Source organism: Rattus norvegicus, chromosome 7 (assembly GCF_021556685.1).
Source record: "Rattus norvegicus strain SHRSP/BbbUtx chromosome 7, alternate assembly SHRSP_T2T, whole genome shotgun sequence".
In the NCBI taxonomy this organism is placed as follows: Eukaryota; Metazoa; Chordata; class Mammalia; order Rodentia; family Muridae; genus Rattus; species Rattus norvegicus.
In genome coordinates, this window is record NC_141540.1 from 30880385 (window position 1) to 30898903 (window position 18519).

General features: G+C 49.6%; 1 protein-coding gene across 1 annotated transcript in view; it reads left to right on the forward strand.

The window, feature by feature from the left end:
• Positions 1 to 18519, forward strand: part of Nt5dc3 (5'-nucleotidase domain containing 3) — a 56539-nt gene that overhangs the window by 10181 nt on the left and 27839 nt on the right. The window contains 2 exon segments of the mRNA NM_001134887.3: positions 10385 to 10569; positions 18207 to 18281. Of these exon segments, the coding sequence (NP_001128359.1) occupies positions 10385 to 10569; positions 18207 to 18281 (260 nt within the window).

Genomic DNA, 18519 nt, shown 5'->3' on the forward strand with positions numbered 1-18519 from the left:
CCCCTGCCAGCATTCTACAAGCTGGCTGGTTTCCTCCACCCACCGACAACCTGGGCTTTCTAACTAATAACTCTCGCCTCATTCCCTGCACTGTGCTGACAACAGGAGACGTGTAGGTGCTAAAACCAGGCTATAAAAAAACCATGCCTTGTCTGATGACCTCATTTGTAGAAAGTTCTAGAGATGAATATAGGAATCTGACCCCATAACAGCAGGGGCAAAGGGAGGGGGAGGGCTGAAGGGTTGGGAGGAACACTCTTCGGTGTTTTGGATTCCATGCTGGATATGCAGTTCCTTGCACACAGTTTGTACCTCAGTAAAGCGATGACATCAAAGCAGAAGTAAAGAGAGGCTTCTGGCCAAGAGGTGGGAGGGACAATGAGCCTGTCAGTCAGCAATGCAGCTGCTGGGCAGAGCCCTGGAAGAAGCGGGAGGCTGAGAGCTTTGGTCCTGTCAGTGTCATTTCATATAAGTGTTGGGATGCTTCGGAAGGGATGGTGAGAGGATCAGTCTGTAGCCGTGAGTTGGGCTACACAACAGGGTGCCATGTTGGGTTGTGATCTGTCTAGTTGGAGTCTAACCGAAGTGCTCTCAGGCTGCACTGGGTGTAGGCTAGGTTGAGCTATGGCTTCCTGTAGGTAAAATCTATTAAATGCTCCCAGCCCTCAATGCTGGGGATTGATTCAAACCTTATAAACCTTCCAAGTGGCTTTGAATGTGTCCTATCAAAGCCACTCTTCTGACTGGCCAGATGCATTTTCTATTATAATATTTCAAACTTACTATGGGCTGTAGGGTGTTATCCCGTGAGCCAAGGGACATCTGTATCTTAAATCTTTTGTTGACTTAGGAATATAGAATTATATTTTGGGCCAGGCTTGGTGGGTATTTTAGTTAGTTTTTTACTGCTGTGAACAGACGCCATGACGAAGGCAAGTCTTCTAAGGACAACATTTAGTCAGGGCTAGCTTAGAGGTTCAGAGGTTCAGTCAGAGTTATCATCAAGGCAGGAACAGGGCAGGATCCGGGCAGGCATGGTGCAGGATGAGGGTCCTAAGCCCACTCCCGAAGTGACACACTGACTTTAACAAGGTCTCACATCCTAACACTGTTACTCTCTGGGCCAAGCATAGACAAACCATCCCAATGGGTCACACTTTTATATCTCAGCACTTTGGAGGCAGAGGCAGTGGATCTCTGTGAGTTTAAGACTACCCTGATCTACATAGTGAGTTCCAGTTCAGTCAAGGGCTACATGGAGAGACCTCCATGTCTCAAAAAATTAAAAACGAAAAAGTAAAATCTTAGAAACTTATTGTGCACTAATTACTGTTCTGTTACTGCGGTAAAATACCATAACCAAAGCAACTTAAAGAAAAAAAAAGTTTATTTTGGCTTAGAGTAATAAGAATCTGTCCTAAAGGGGACACATGGCTGTGGCATGGTGGCAGGAGCAAGAAGCCGAGTGACTGTACCCCAACCACAGGCACCACGTAGAGACAGCGAAGTGGAAGTGGCATGAAGCTTTTAAGTCTCAAAGCCACCTCCAGCTACATGCTCTCTCCAGCAAGGCCACATCTCCTAAACCTCTTCAATTAGTGCCACCCACTGGGGACTAAGTATTCAAATAGATGAGCCGATGGGGGACACTCCCGTTCAGGCCAGTACAGATTGCATACCATAAGATACGTGACCTGAATTAGTAACCTATGTCATCTCTCTGTCCCCCTCTGTAGACTGAGCGTAGTTACTGGAGCCTGCACTGAGCTCTGTCTTTGCTGTTTTACGTGTGCCTCATACAGAGTGTAAGTGCCTGTGATCAGCGCCTACTACGAGACCGTGGCCCTTTGAGCGCTGTGGACATCCGCAGAGAGCCGGCCGGTGTACTGAGAAAATAAGAGGCTCTGCCTGCTTTTTGTAACTGCTAAATGCACTAGGAAAAAGGTCCTGTGTCTTCTGCAAGGCTTTTTGAATTGATAAATTATTTTCCTGCCTCCCCTAGAAAAGAGCTTAAATCTAGCATATGACCAAAAAAACAGAGCTAAGTCATTTTGTGTTGTTTGTGGTACCGAGATCAAACCTGAGGTCATCCTTTGATGCTGGGCAATCACTCCACCCACGAGCTATATTCTCAGCCCTTGACTTTTTGAGACAGGCTCTCTCATGTAGTCTAGGCTAGTCTGGAACTCTTGATCCTTCTGCCTGAGCCTCCCCAGTGCTGGAATTACAAACACGCAGTCCCATGCCTGGCATAACTAAACGATTTATATAAATTGATTCATAAATAAAGTTAAATCATAACTTTACATCAGGAAAATGTCATCATAATGTTTCTGGGATTGTGGCTTCTGTCAGGTTGATCTCGAGAGTTGTCTAGCATGTGCCAGCTTCCTCCTCTGCTGGCAATGTCTTATTAATAATATGCTTTGGGAAGACGATAGTCCTCTTGGTGCTGATGGCCAACTACCTTCCAGAAACTTTCCAAAATGCCAGTTTCTGTTCTGAAACTGTGCAAGGCCCAGCAGCAGCCTCACCCCCAGCCCCAGCCCCAGCCCCACTCCCACCCACAGCCCCTGTTCCAGTCTCAGCCCCACTTCCACCCCCAGCCCCAGCCCCAGCCCCAGCCCCAGCCCCAGCCCCAGCCCCACTCCCACCCACAGCCCCTGTTCCAGTCTCAGCCCCACTTCCACCCCCAGCCCCAGCCCCAGCCCCAGCCTACTCCCACCCCCAGCCCAGCCCCAGCCCAGCCCCAACCCCAACCCCAGCCCCAGCCCCAGCCCCAGCCCCGCCCCAGCCCAGCCTCAGCCTTAGCCCCAGCCCCAACCCCAACCCCAGCCTCAGCCTTAGCCCCAGCCCCAGCCCAGCCCAGCCCAGCCTCAGCCTTAGCCCCAGTCCCAACCCCAACCCCAGCCTCAGCCTTAGCCCCAGCCCCAACCCCAACCCCAGCCTCAGCCTTAGCCCCAGCCCCAACCCCAACCCCAGCCTCAGCCTTAGCCCCAGCCCCAGCCCAGCCCAGCCCCAGCTCCAATCCCAGTCCCAGCCCCAGTCCCAGCCCCAGCCCCACCCCCAGCCCCAGCCCCAGTCCCAGCCCCAGCCCCACCCCAGCCCAGCCCCAATCCCAACCCCAACCCCAGCCTCAGCCTTAGCCTTAGCCCCAGCCCCAGCCCCAGCCCCACCCCCAGTCCCAGCCCCAGCCCAGCCCCAACCCCAACCCCAACCCCAGCCTCAGCCTTAGCCCCAGCCCCAGCCCCAATCCCAGCCCCAGCCCCAGCCCCAGCCCAGCCCAGCCCCAGCCCCAATCCCAGTCCCAGCCCCAGCCCCACCCCCAGCCCCAATCCCAGTCCCAGCCCCAGCCCCACCCCAGCCCAGCCCCAGCCCAGCCCCAATCCCAACCCCAACCCCAGCCTCAGCCTTAGCCCCAGCCCCAGCCCCAGCCCCAGTCCCAGTCCCAGCCCCAGCCCAGCCCCAACCCCAACCCCAACCCCAACCCCAGCCTCAGCCTTAGCCCCAGCCCCAGCCCCAGCCCAGCCCCAGCCCCAATCCCAGCCCCAGCCCTGCCCCAGCCCCGCCCCCAGCCCTGCCCCAGTTTTTCTTTCCATCCTTACCAAAAGCAGACAGCACTAGCAACAAGAATGCCCTAAACTCAGACAGGAGGAAACTGACGTCTTATTTTTATTTCTTAGGCAAGGATCACCTGCTTCCTATACAAAACCATGTATGTGAAATCAGGACAGTAGATTGTGTGTGGTTTTACTTACTTTTTTTTTAAACATTTGGGTTGAACATTTGTTAATTAGCTATTTAATTTCTTTTTTTTATAGACTTTAAAATGTATTAAGGATATTTCTGTTTTTAAAATTTTCTTTTTTGTCTAATATGCCTCTGTTTTGTAAATCTGCCAATACTTTTCAACATATTCTTTGGATTTTAAAAAATTTGTTATCTGGAAAGTTACGTTATATCTATACATTTTTATGTTTTTTAATATTTAAAAAAAATTAAACTGTTGTGCATGGTGTATGTTTTGCAACATTCTGTGTGAGAAAACCTTCCTTGAGGTTCTTTCCATGTAGTATCCGTGGAAAGGCAGACTTTGACACAGACTCAGCCGTGTGTGGTGGAGTCACAGACCGCAGACCACTTGTCCGGTTGAAATAGCTGTGGAAGAACAGTTTAAGATCCTGAGAGGCTGGGGAAAACCTTTTTTTTTTTTTTTTTTTTGTTCTTTTTTTCGGAGCTGGGGACCGAACCCATGGCCTTGCGCTTCCTAGGCAAGCGCTCTACCACTGAGCTAAATCCCCAACCCCTAGGGAAAACCTTTAATGCAGAGCAGAAATGCAAAATTCCAGGCAGAAATACTTTGGAGCAGCTGAAACGTCCTTGAAAAGCAGTTAAAAACTTAAGGCGACTTAGTTGAAGTGCAAAGCCAGAGTGTTTTCAGAAGAAGCTGAGGTTGGACTCCTGGCACCACAGAAATAAAATGAACCTAGAGAAGACATTTTATGGGCTCGTGGTATTGGAATGTCAGAGGTAGAGCTTGCTCTAAGTGTGACGTGACGTGGTCCTGGCCTCGAGATGTCCTTGGGCGGTTCCTTTTGCTTCCGACCTTGCTCTTTCCAGCTTCTCTGTAAGGATCCCCAGCCCCTCCAGAATTATCTTCTCTGTGCCCAAAGCCGGAAGAAAAAAAATTGGTTCGTCCGTGAAGTTACCAGACAGACCCAGAAGTGCACCTGGCCAGACTGACAGGCAGGAGATAGCCTGTGCTTGCTCCAGACTCCTCAGTGTCTTGGGCTGGCCACGCACGTGCTCCCTGGAGTCAGGAAGGGAATCATACTGAGGCCTTGCCCAGTAGGACGAGTTCCTCACGGTTCTGGCAGTGGAAGAATGGCAGGCCCTGGTCAGCTGTTCTTACAGACAGCGCTACTCAAAGTTCATTTCTCATTTATGCCAAGGTCACCCCACCTCCTTGGAGTGACTGGGCCTTCCGGGATTCTTCATCTTGGGGCTTCTCTGTCACATCTGTACTGCCATCAAAGTGATGGCTGCCACCTTTGTTTTCTCAGGAACTGCTGAGCAAAGCTGGCCAGAACCAGGAATGGGGTGTGGGGGGGAGATGAGTAGTCCTCCCCCACCCCACCCTTACCCCCTGTGCTAGGAAAGAGAGGCCAACTGGTCAGGCACAGGTCTGAGATGGCGAAATCACACTGGCTGAGCACGGAGAGCCGGAGAGCCAGAGTCTGCAAACATTGCTTATCCCTGGCAGCTGTGGGACCCCCGTTTGTCAAACTCACCTTTCCATCTGGAATAATGACAGGGGAAGTAACGGACTTGCTCTTCTCTCCTCTCTCTCTCTCTCTCTCTCTCTCTCTCTCGCTCTCGCTCTCTCGCTCTCTCGCTCTCTCGCTCTCTCGCCCTTGCTCTCTCGTTCTCTCACTTACTTCCCATTACATGTACATGTTTGTGTGAGTGTTTGAGACATGTATGTAAGTACTTGCATGCAGAGGTCAGAGGTCAACATCCAGTGTCTTCCTTGATCTAGATCTACCTTAAATTTTTACCTTAGATGTGTCACTGAACCTGAGACACATCTGTTCAGGTAGACTAGTCATGAGTTTCAGGGATCTACCCCTCCTTCTGCACCTTGCTGGGATTTCAAATGCCCGTGTACCCACACTCAGCTTTCACGGGAGTGCTGGGGGTCACTTCCTGCTTGAGTGGCGGGCACTTTACTGACTGAGCATCTCCCTAGTACCCACTTTGTCAACTTTTATGACTCTCTAGGCTGCCTGCCCAATAGCTGAATGACAGTCATCTTGCCTTTGACTGTGTGAGGAAATCCCTTGACAGAACCAGGCCGTGGATTTCCACTTGGCGCTCTCCCTACGTTTGCTCTGTGACTGACACTGATAGCCCCGCCTGACTGGAGGCTTTTATTAATGGGGAGCTGCTTAGCATTTCTGAATATGAAGCAGAACAAGCAAGGTTGGCCGAAGTTGTACTTCTCGCGCTCGGATCTCCAGGCAATTTAAAATATTTGCCTGAATAGAGAGGGAAGACACCGGATTCAACCTAAGTTTTGCCTTTGTTCGTTTTCTTTTCCTGTCAGCGGTAAAGATAGAATTGAGTCAATGAATGATATTCTGAGGGGAATCTTAAAAAAGCGGAACAGAGGAGTGTACAGCTTTGAGGAAAGCAGGATGGAAGTTTGTCAGTGTATAAGTAGAGGGTTGGTGAGCCGGCTCGGTGGGTGAAGGCATGTATGACCCAATGGCAGAAGAGAACCAACCTCCCGGGTCATTCTCCACATGGGCGCTGTTGGGTGAGTATGGAGGGGGAGGACCCGGTGGGTGCGTCACCATGGATGAGCAGTAGACATTACGTGCAGGGCAGGTGCTGGGCGAGCCTGTGTGTGTGAGGTGCTAAAGAGCAGCCAACCTCTCGGAGACGTGCAGCCGTGTTGCTGCTGGGGGTGGGTGTGCAGTGGGGTGTTATCTAGGGGGACGGTGTTTGAGTGTTCCAAGACTGTATTAGCCAGCGTTCTCTAGGGTCACAGAACTTACGGAACGTCTCTCTACATCGAGGGAATTTATTGTGATGACTACAGTCTGTAGTCCAATAGTTCCGGCAGTGGTGAGATGTGGATGGGAGGTCGAAGAATCTAGTAGTTGCTCAGTCTCACGAGGCTGGTTGTTTGAGCTGGTCTTCTGTGGAAGTAGGTTCCAACAGATGTGCTGGCACGTAAGTGCAAGCAGGTGACGAAGAGTGAATCTTTCTTCTTCCAATGTCCTTAATGTAGATCTCCAGCAGAAGGTGTGGCTCATATTAAAGGTGTGTACCATCATCATGCCTGGATCTGGGACTTGTTTTGTCCCAGGCTGACCTTGAACTCCGAGATCTCCTTGCCTCAGTCTCCTGGAGTTAAAGGCTTGTGTTACTTTACCTGGGCCTAAGCGTTTCATGGCCACTGTGCCTCAAGATTTCCATGCCAAGATCCAGGTCAGAATCTTGTGTCTCCCAGCCTCAAGTCCGGATCACAGATGAGCCTCCAATTCTGGATGGTAGTTCATCCCAGATAGAGTCAAGTTGACAACCAGGAATAGCCACTACAAAGAGAGAGTTCTGGAGCTGGATGGTGGCAGTGGGACTCCAGAGGGTGAGCTACTGAACTACACTTCAAAATAATCAGGATGGCCGGGCAGTGGCAGTTCACACCTTTAGTCTCAGACTCAGGAAGCAGAGGCACACAGATCTCTGTGAGTTCTGGGCCAACCTGGTCTACAGAGTGAGTTTCAGGACAGCCAGGACTACACAGAGAAATCCTGTCTCAAAACAAACAAACAAACAAATCTCAAACAAAGACCAAACAAAATAACAACAAAAACACCAAAAGAACAAAACAGAACAACAAAAAAATTAGGGCGGTAAATTTTGTTATATGCGTTATTTTGTCATAATACAGTAAACAACCACAAGCCCAAATCAAAACAGAATGCCTGCAACTTCTTTTCTGAAACAGGGTTATGGTACTGTGTAGCCCAGGCTGGCTGAACCCCACCCCACACCCCATGCTTCTAGGTGCTGGGATTATTTACCCTACCTTGTTTAGCACATTTCCTAGTGGTTTGTGGGATTAGTAGATAGAGAACCAGAAGCCACCTGGTTCACCTACGTCATCTGGGTGAATCTGTCATACTCAGGAAATAGCATCACCCACAGTAGCCATATTATCTACTGGGGGACACAGCTTCCAGCCCATTGTGCCTTGTGGCGCACAGAGCTGCCGCTCCACTTCCCAGCACCAGTCGTACCTCTTGCTGTCTCTGTTGTGTGCAAAAGGAACTCACTTTCTCCATTACACTCACTCCCGTGTCTACCTCTGCAGTTAGTTCCAGTGGGTGACTGAGAGGGGCAGTCTGTTCATGACGTCACATTAGAGAGTAGCTGAGGTCCCTTCAGGCTTCTGATGCTTCCCCTGTGCCTGTGTTGAAGACTGGCATGTGACACAGCCAGGCGTGGAGGTGATGACCCTCATGTGATGGGCAGCCCATTGGTGACCAGCTCTGGGGAGCCTTGGGTGGCTCCACCCGGCTGACCTGTGGGGCATTTCTCATGTACTGCCTTTCGGGCTTTCTTGCCAGTGCTTTTTCTAAATATAAGCCTAAACTAAAGCAGGCTGTTGGAGCTTCCCACACAAAGGTCATTTGTGAAAGGGGAGCTTTTGGGCACACCATAAGCCATCCGGCTCACCTACGTCATCTGGGTGAATCTGTCATACGCAGGAAATAGCATCACCTACAGCAACCCGGCCACATAACAAGGATCCTCAGTATCAGATCTGGAGGACCAGGCAGTGCTGACTTCTCCCTGCCTGGGAGTCAGTTCTCGTGAACTGCCTGCCTCCTGTTTTCTGCACGTTAGTCTTACTGCCCTCCGAGCCGTGCCACTTGCGGATGAGACAGAGAACCACCCACCACCGCCCTCACCCTGAGACCCAAGGCAGTTGTCTGTTGTTTTTAATGAAGGACGCTAATGAGAGTGTGTCATTTATTGGGGAGTTCTGTAGAAATGTCAGTGTGGGCAAAACTGTGCTCACTCATGCCTGGCTTGGGAACTGTGTGGGGTCTTAGTGGGATTTTAATTTGATGTATGGGGAAGACACCTCAGGGGGTAGCCATCTGCCACTGACCGAAGGTCTGTGAGGTTTTTCTAACTTCTGCTGGGTTTGCCAAGGGCTGTAACTTTCAGGACTATAGCTGGGACTCTGCCCTGGTAGGGGTCTGGTCACGTGACCAATAAGGTTGTCATGGCTTGATTACTAAGATGACTCCTTAGTGGAAACTGCTCATAGTCAAAAGACGTAAAAATAATGGGCGGACTCGTTCATTTAGTTATGTTTTTGTTTTTAAAAATACAGTTTTACATTCGATTGGTTGGCTGGGGGCAGTGCAGGGGCACACACACACACACACACACACACACACACACACACACCACAGCACACATGTACACATACACACACTCTTGCAGTCATACATTCTCTCTTCTGTCTTCTGTGCAGGCTACCAACATGGCTGTGGGGACGCTGTCTTCAGAGTCTGTGAACAATCTTTATGGTGTCTGGATGGGGTGAGAGCAGAAGCAGGAGTGGACATGGCTTTAGTGTTGTTAAAAATCATAGGTTGTTAAAAATCCATGGCTTAAATGGATTATTTTTTGGGGGAATAAATACAGGGAAATATTCCAACACACTGCAGAGCTAAAACCACTAACATCCTCTATTTCATCTTCAGGCTGTACTTTCAGTGCTGGGGGTCAGATGGCTCTGGGCATGCTGAGCGAGCGTGTACTCTTGCCACTGAGTCACAGCCCTGAGCCACAGTCCTCCCTTGCCTTGCAGATCGGATCGCGGTAAGGGTCCATTTGAACTCATGGAAATGGTAAGGTAGAAGGAATTTTTGGAATCCCTTTAAGAAAGAAGTGATGTCATAGCTGCCCCTCAAACAGAAAGACCTGCTATAGTACAAACTGCTTCCCTGTCTGGTGGACCCCGATGTTGGATGGGGTGACCCCACCCCTAATGCAGCTGAAAGAAGTGATCTGCTCACCACAAAGGTGTTATTATTAAGTAGGAAGGAATTAAATGAGTCAAATGTCAGGTTGGTTATGGCGTACATATATAATACATATATTGAAGTGTCAGGTCGTAGTAGCCTGAGGTCAGATCTCAGCGTCTGCGGTGATGTGAGCTTGTGGTTGAATATGAACTATGGAGACTGACACACAGGCTTGTGTGTGTAGTAAGGTCAGCCTTATAGGATATATATGGAGACATGGGTAGCCAATACATTGAATGTTAGGATCAACCTCTCTCTCTCTCTCTCTCTCTCTCTCTCTCTCTCTCTCTCTCTCTCTCTCTCTCTCATATTTAAAAATGTTGATCCCTTGAGGCACTGTATCACGTGTTCTTTCTCAGTGACAATCTCATCAGCATGATGGAGACTCCTCTGAACTCACATGAGGACTCTAGGAGCCCCACCCATGGATTTGGTATATTCATGAAATGCATTCTGCTGTGCCCGTCACCACAATCAAATTGAGAATATTTCTACCACCTGGAAAGAAATTCTAGACACAGTAACAGTCACCTCCTCACCCATCTGGCACAGCCACTAGTCTTCTTTTCTGTCCCCACAAACCTACCTTTCTCCTTCTTCCCTCCTCCTCTTCCTCCCTCCCCACAAGTGTTCTACCACTGAGCTGCCTCCCCAGCCTGGGATCTGCCTGTTCCAGACATCACATGGATGTGCAAACTGCTCCCTTTGTCTAGACGCCATCCGACCCCTGTCTGTCCCAGGAGATGACAGGTTCTTTTCTTTGCTCCTAGAATTGGTTCCCTCCATCATGAACAACTTGCTGAATCCAGATGCCATTTTCTCGAACAATGAGATGAGCTTGTCGGACATCGAGATATATGGCTTCGACTACGATTACACCCTGGTGTTCTATTCCAAACATCTCCACACGCTCATCTTCAACGCTGCCCGGGACCTTCTCATCAACGAACACAGGGTAAGGCTGCAGAGACCTTCCTGTCCTCTTCCCTTTGACCCCTGTGGTGTCTGAAGAGCAGACAGCCCTGTGCATGCATGCCCAGGCCCTGCCCTTTTACAGAAGCCCTGCAGCGAGTGGCTGCAGGATGAAGAAGCAGGTTTCGGTCCATTCCAACTTTCCAAGTGACTCTTACCTAGAACCTAGTTATGTGTATGTGTGTGCATGAGTGTTCATGTGTGTGCAAATACATGGATATGTACAAGTTTGTATATAAGTGGGGCCAGGGAACAACCTTGGGTGTCATCTCAGGAATGTTGTCTAAGTCCCCTGAGACAGGCTCTCTGATTGGTCTGGAGCTCAATTAAGCTTCAGCAGTGGACCTCAACCTTCCTAATGCTGTGACCCTTTATACATTTCCTCATGTTATGGTGACACCCCCAAACCATAAAATTACTTTCATTGCTACTTCATAATTATATTTTTTTCATTTATACTTCATAACTGTAATTTTGTAGTTATGAATTGTAATGTAAATATCTGTGTTTTACGATAACCATAGGCATCCCCTGTGAAAGGGTTGTTAGATCCCCAGAGGGATTGTGACCCACAGATTGAGAACTGCTGGGGTAGACTGTCTGGCCGGCAAGCTCCATCCCTTCAGTTCTGGGGTTATACCTCCCACCCCCCAATACTACATAACAAGTATGTTTATAATCTCTGTCTCCAACCAGAGCCTGGCGCCCTCCCCCGCCAAAACCAGGACTTTGCTTTGATTTTGAAGCTCTCTGTGTTGAACATTACTGTCTTCGATGGCTATTGTTTTAAATGACAAACCAACGAAGACTCAGATGTGAGTGAAAACCTGCTAGCTCAGAGAGGCAGAGAAAGCACCCAGCCGACCTTCCTACCGAAGTCCCAGAAGGGAAGAGCTCCTTCTTCTCCTTGCTGCCTTGAATACCCTTCAACTCACAGACCCTCCTTTCTCTTTCCTGGGTTTTCTTATGTTCACTCCCTGTCAACTGGTTGCTTGCTGTGCCTTTTGACCTGATCTTTGACTTTATTTAGCTCTTGTTTGCAGAAGGTTCTTGGGTTAAAGGCGTGTGCAGGGCTGAGCCACAATCACAACAAGACTTTTCCAGTTCACAGTCTTGGGGTTCACAGTGTGACCAAATGCCCTGCAGCAGATGGTGCTGACCGTTAAGCTCCTCTGCCCATCCCCGTCCTTCCCTCCTTAGGTTTTATCTATGGCTTTCATGCGCTGTGGATGCAGGAAGGGTGACCTGGGAATCGTTCTGGAGGCTATCAGACACTGGGACGGTCACTAGGGAAGTCACCTGGCAGACTCCCTGAGGACCCCAGAGCAGAGGGTTAAAGGCAGCACAGCATATAGTGGGAGTAGCTTATGCACACGGGGTGTGATTTCAGCCTGGTCCAGCACCAGTGGGCTGGGGTGTAATGGGTAACCTGGAAACCCAGCTGTGAAACCTGCAGTTTGTCCCCTCCCAGATGGGAAGCTCTGAAGATATGACAGTTGTGGGGAAACCATCCCCTGGTACTAGATACGTATCCGAGAAAGCCAAAGTTCCAGTTGGCTTTAGACCCTGAACATCTGGTTCAGCTTATTTTCTGTCTTCTCAGTGGATTGACGCAGGTATGTTGTAGGAACAGCATTTGGCAAAAATGCCCTTTTGTCTCGTTGCTGGCTGGAGCTTCGACGTTCTTCTGTTTTAACGTTTCATCATCGTTCATTCCACTCCATCTAAAGCACCGCCCGCCTCCAGTCATTCTCCCCAGGATCAGGCGAACAGGCCCTCCGTAACCAGGTGGCTCTGCAACCAGCCCTTGCTTCCAGCCGCCACCTGGTACTGTCCCTTAGCAGACACCAGGAGACGGCCTTGGAGGGCTGCTGCCTGTGAGCGTGCTAGCACTCAGAGAACTCTGGATCCTGTCCTAGTGTCCTGCCCCCACTTCTGACTGAGCGCTGAAGCTCATGTTCTCCAGTGGATTGCTTGGATCGCTTCCTGTGTGGTCCAGATCCAAGTAGCCACTGTTGTCTCTAGAAAACGGGTCTAGGAACAGCGCCTCCCTCACCATGTTGTGATGTCATTAGGTGGGAACAGTGCCTTCATAGTGTTGTGGTCATTAGGTGAGCTGCAAGGACCAGTGCTGTTGTCATGGACACAGCCTGCCTGCTGTGGATCAGAGCAGGGATCAGAGCAGGGTCTGAACTCAGCTCCCTCTGCTTCTCTCACTCTGAATTGCCCTTCAGAGGGGCAATGCTTTTCTGCCCTAGGGTTTCCTTTTTTTCCTTTCCTTTCCTTTCCTTTTCTTTTCTTCCTTCCTTCATTCCTTTTTTTATATGATAATTAAAATAGTCATGTAAACAGTAACTTATGAACATAAAGTACTTCTATAAACTCTTTGGAGGTAGAGATGAGCTAGTGGGTAAAGTAGAAGGTAGAATCATTGCAAAGCCACTAGATGGGGGACTATTGAAATCTCACTGAATCTATTAGTCACTTTGATAAAGGAATCATGATAACACTAATTACGTCAGGCATGTTAATGGAGCCAGTCATGAAGTTGCAGACTTTTCTCTTGCCCTGATTAAACACTCTTCCAAGGAGTGTTGAGTTCTGTGCCGTCCTTCCTGTGCACAGGGCTGGGAAGGCATCTGTGTTTGGGACGCACAGCAATAGGACAATCAGTTTGCAATTTAACCTCTTTCCAGCAAGTCAGTATAAAAAGTTCAGCTCCTTTAAAAAAGCCTTTTTAATGTTTTTAAAACAAGGATGATTTTTTCATGAAGACAGAAATAAAAGAACTGAGCAGTAATATATGTGTTTTCATTTTATGTCTCCTAACAAGCATGTAATGTTAGAAGGGCTCCTGATGTCATCTCCCGATTTCACACCTTTGTTAGTGTCCTCTGGTGTGTGTGTGTGTGTGTGTGTGTGTGTGTGTGTGTGTGTGTGTGTGGTGTGTATGTGTATGTGTGGTGTGTGTGTGTATGTATCTGTGTATATGTATGTATGTACACATATGTATGTGTGTATATGTATTTACACATATGTAAGTGTGTATGTATGTACATATGTGTATGTGTGTATATGCATGTGTGTATGCATGTGTGTATACATATGTGTATGTGTGTATATGTATGTGTGTATGTATGTGTGTATATGTGTGTATGTACACGTGTATTCACATGCACAGAGGTGAGGACAACTTTTGGAAGTCAGTGCTCTCTTTCTACCATGTGGTCTTGGAGATTGAACTCATCGTCAAGCTTGGCAGCTGAATGGGAAAACAAAGAAATAAGAAGGAAGGACGTGCCTGCTCTTCAGTATGGGAGAGGAGAAGACTTACTGTAGACAAAAGGGAGAGCATAGGGAGAGGTGGTCATATCTGGGACGATCCAGAGGAAATGGGTAGACTGAGCTGGGCCATGTGAGGAGAGGAGGGACAGGAAAGGAGCTGCCAACCAAGAGGGGCAGCCTGGACCGAGAGACTGGTGTAGCCAAAATAGTTGTGGCCAGAGGAGCTGGGGATGGGGTGGAAGCCCTGCCCAGTGTCTGGGCTGGAGAGTTCAGGGTGGGGGCGGGTGTGCCAGCCAGGGCCCTGCAACTGGTAGGGACTGAGGGCTGCTGCAGAACCTGCAGCCAGCATCCACCTTGGTACGTTACCTAGGCACCTCAGCCAGCCATTTGCCCTAGGTTTGAGACCTAACCGCAGCAGGTACCTTTACCCGCAGAGCCATTTTGCCAATCCTCTTCTGTGCTTAAGTGATTGGTGACCGCCCTTCTCAGATTCAAAGCCCACCAACCCCTAACTCCGTCCATTTTAAGACTGTGTAAGGCTTAGCATGTAGCGAAGCCTCAGTGGTAGGCCTACTGTACCCTGTCCTCTTCCCTGAATGCTGACATTCTGTTACTGCCGGGCCTTGTCACACAGAGGATTTGATACCGACATGGCAACCCTCTCTGGTGTTGCATTGGTAAAATCTCTCAGTTAGCTGACTCTCTGCCGCCTCCTTTAGGATAACGAAGGACATCACTGATGTGCATGGTAGGATGTCTCTCCCAGGCTGTTTGTTGTTTTTCCTCATGGTGGAATGGATTCTGGGTTTAAGGGGTCAGAGGTCAAGTGTGGTTGTCATCACGCCACAGTGGACATGTCACTGGGTGCTGCCTTTCATCTCCTGAGGGATGGATGTTTGGGCTTCTCCACTGCACAAAGACTCTTTTTAGTCTGCCTGTGCTACCCTCCAGGGACATCACTCTGGCTGTGAGCATGCTACTGATATGTGAGAGACTCACTTAATTTCTTTCTTTCTTTTTTTTTTTTTTTCCGGAGCTGGGGACCGAACCCAGGGCCTTACGCTTGATAGGCAAGCACTCTACCACTGAGCTAAATCCCCAACCCCTGAGAGACTCACTTAAAATGTGATCTTGATCCCACGTGCTTCTCATCTCTCCTGATGCCACTGCCCTGGACTGAGCAGTCGTCCGGTCTGAGTACATTTGGTGCCTTCCCCTCTGTGCCCTCACTTCTGTTCTCCACCTGCTAGCAAGTTGTTACTTTTTTTAAACAATGTATTTCATTTGTTATTTATGTGTATCCGTGTGTCTCTGTACACATGAGTGGGTGTCCATGGAGACCAGAAGAAGGCATTGGGTCCCTCAGAGCTGGCGCTATAGGTGGTTGCAACCACTGGATGTGGGTGCCGGGAACTGCCCTGGGCCAGAGCCATCTCCCCAGTCTCTCTCTTTATAAGTAAATAAATATAGTTGGGTGGCGGCGGCACATGCCTTCATTCCCAGCACTCCAGAGGCAGAGGCAGGCAGATCTCTCTCTGAGTTCAAGGCCAGCCTGGTCCACATAGTGAGTTCCAGGACAGCCAGGGATACACAGAGAAACACTATCTCCAAAAAACAAACAAATTTTAAACAAAAAAGTAAACATAAGAGCCACAAACACTCCCCTGGGCTCTCTCCCTTCTGGAAAATGAATTTTTAATAGGCTTGCCAGTGCTGCCTTCCGTGTCTCCTCGCTTGCCACAGACAGCACAGGGCTGGCTGCTGTTCCTGTCAGCTGTCTGGCCCTCACACTGGGCTCTCTATAGCATGGATCACTGTAAGGGGTTGTGCTCCAGGAGTATTCTCTTGCTTATGGCATGGCTCCCAGGGTAGCGTCCCTTGGGACCCTTGGGACCAACACTGTCACTTGTATTCTCTGTCCCTGGCACAGTGCTTGACACAAAATACACGCTCAACAAATGCCTGAGGTATAGGCTCTCTGCCAGTGGGTGAGAGCTTTGTTTGGGCCAGCACTCCACGGAGGTTGTGCTGTCTTTGCTTCCTCTTTTGTGAGGTCTGAAAGAGCGTCACTTTCGGCCAGACTCATAATTCAGGCTGTGTGAAATACCAGACTAAAAGCTCTGAAAGACCAGTACATTTCCAGGCATCTGTACTTCTGAAATTCCTGGCGGTACTGTGGAAACTGTTAGCCATTCAGATAGCTGCAGTTAGCCACAAAGGCGGAACACAGCCAGGCTCCAGCACTGTGGCAGTCACCTATGCGTGGGGGGTTGCCCGAGTCTTCTGTTGCACTGAGGAATTAATGTTCCTAGGGCTGCTCTGTCCAGGGCAAACTTTGGACTTTATTGGCATGCTCATGGTTTTCCTGAAGCCACTGTCCTATTGAGGCTCAGCTGTTTCTGTCTGTCCTCAAAACCATGCTTTTCTCTGGCTTGGAAATACTTCCCACCAACTTGTTGAGCTTCTGACTTGGTAGCCGCTACCTGGGAGGAGAGGGGTTATACTGGTTAGTTTTTTTGTCAACTTGACACAAGCTAGAGTAATTTGGGACTAGGAAACTCACTTGAGAAAGTGCCTCAATCAGATTGCCTGTAGGCGAGTGGGCATTTATTGAGTATTGATTGACGCTAGAGGGTCCAGCTTATAGAGTTGGGCTTTACCTCTGAATTTGTGTTCTGAGCACCAGAAGAAAGCAGGCTGGGCAAGTTCCTCATGGCCTCTGCTTGAGTTCCTGCCCTGACTTCCCCCTGGCCGTGGTGTTTTATGGAGCAATAGAAACCCTAAGAAGGGTTCTGGGCTGGTTGAGGGTGGAGTAGGTGGGCTAGGGGTGGACTGAATGTGACACAGATCCAAGGCTCAACCACTGTGCAGCTTAGATTCCTGGGTAAATTCTTGACTCTAATCCCCAGAACTCTGAGCCACAAAAAAGCAGGAGGCACTGTCTCCTTCCTGCTGGGCAGTGACCCCACCCCAGGCTAATGGAGCCTTCAGACATGCAGTGAGCAGAGCCACATCCCCATGGCTGGTTTAGTGTGGGCGTTGGCAAGCATCTCAGGAAATATGCAGAACCGTACATGGTGTTCAGAAGTCTTGAGAACACCCACGGGGAGAAATATCAGGTTGGGGATTTCTTGGCACACACACGGGTGCAAGATAAATGAGCCCAAATGTGACATTTAAGTCAGTGCTTCGTGCAGCCTGACTTGAAAACCTGCCATGTGCCTTCCTTCAGGCAAGTGGTGCTCGGTGGTTCCAGGGAGCCAACAGCAGAGCGAGTGGCTTGGCAGGCTCCCTGGGGGTCTCCATGCTTGCCCAGCCTTTCTTTCTGTAAAATGGGCACAGCGGCACCAACATGCAGGCAGCAGAAGCTGGTGGATGGGTGCTCTCAGCTCTGGGTCTGGGGGAAGGAGGGTCCTGGATTCTCATATGATATAGAGGAGAGATTGACAATGTTTTAGAACGTGATTGAGGCTATGTAACTAGGAAATGGCAGACACCAGGCTGTCTTCAAGAAATCTGTGTGTTCTCAGAGCAGTAGAAGTGGATGGGAACCATAGGGAGACAGGGCCCTGGGACAGTACCTGTGGGGTTCCCCAGCAGGCACAGCTGGGTGAGCACAGTGGAGACTTACAGAGGCTCCTCCTGAAATGACCTCATTTGGATGTCATGGAAGCAGGCAGCTTCTATTGGTTAACACCCAGGCTGTGACAAAATACCTGGCTTAGACAGAGGACCTGGAGCAGGACCCACTCCTAGGCTAGTGGAGGCTGGTCCCATTGCGTCTGTCGTCAGGAAGCAGCAAGAAACGCTGGTGGCTAGCTCAGTGCCACCCATATCTAGGCTGGTCTTTGCGCCTCCATTAGCCCAATCTAGAAGCTCCTCAGATATGCCCAGAGGTGTGTTTCCATGGTGATACTAGATCCTAACAGGCTGACAGTTAAGAGTGGCCATCAAAGAGCTCGGCATGATGGTGTTAGATGTGCAAATGGGTTGGGTCAAGGGCGTGAGGTCTAATCTCAGTCTGGACACACAAATAGGGCTCAGGGCAGGGCTGAGACACAGAGGACCAAGTTGTGGCCTGTCCCTGCTGGGGTCACTTTCCTTCCAGAATAGAATGACTCCTGAGCCTCCCTACAGGGGCAGATCTGTGCCCATCCTGAGCTTAGTGTCCTCCTTTTTTTTCTTTTTTCTTGAACTCAATGTGTAGCCGAGAATAATCTTGAACTCCTGATCCTTCTGCCACAACTTTGTAAGTGCTAGGGTCCTGGGCATGCACCCCCATGCCCGTCTTCTTCTCTGATCTTAGCTAACCACGTGTCCTCTCTTCTCTCTCAGTATCCTGCAGAAATCAGGAAGTATGAGTATGACCCAAACTTTGCCATCCGTGGACTCCATTACGACGTCCAGCGGGTGAGTTTGATCTGTTCTTCTGTAGTTTCATGGTGTTCGGAAATACGGTGCTGCTCAGTAAAGCCACTGGCACTCTCCATGGGGAATGGTTTGGAATGAAGTTCTTGGGGGTTGCAGAACCTGATTATCCAAATAGATTTGGTCGAGCCAATGGCAAGAGGCATGAGGAAAGCTTGCAATCAGGGTGCTGTTTGGGAGTGCCAGCTAGTGCTGGTGATGTGGGGGGAGGAGCCAGCTG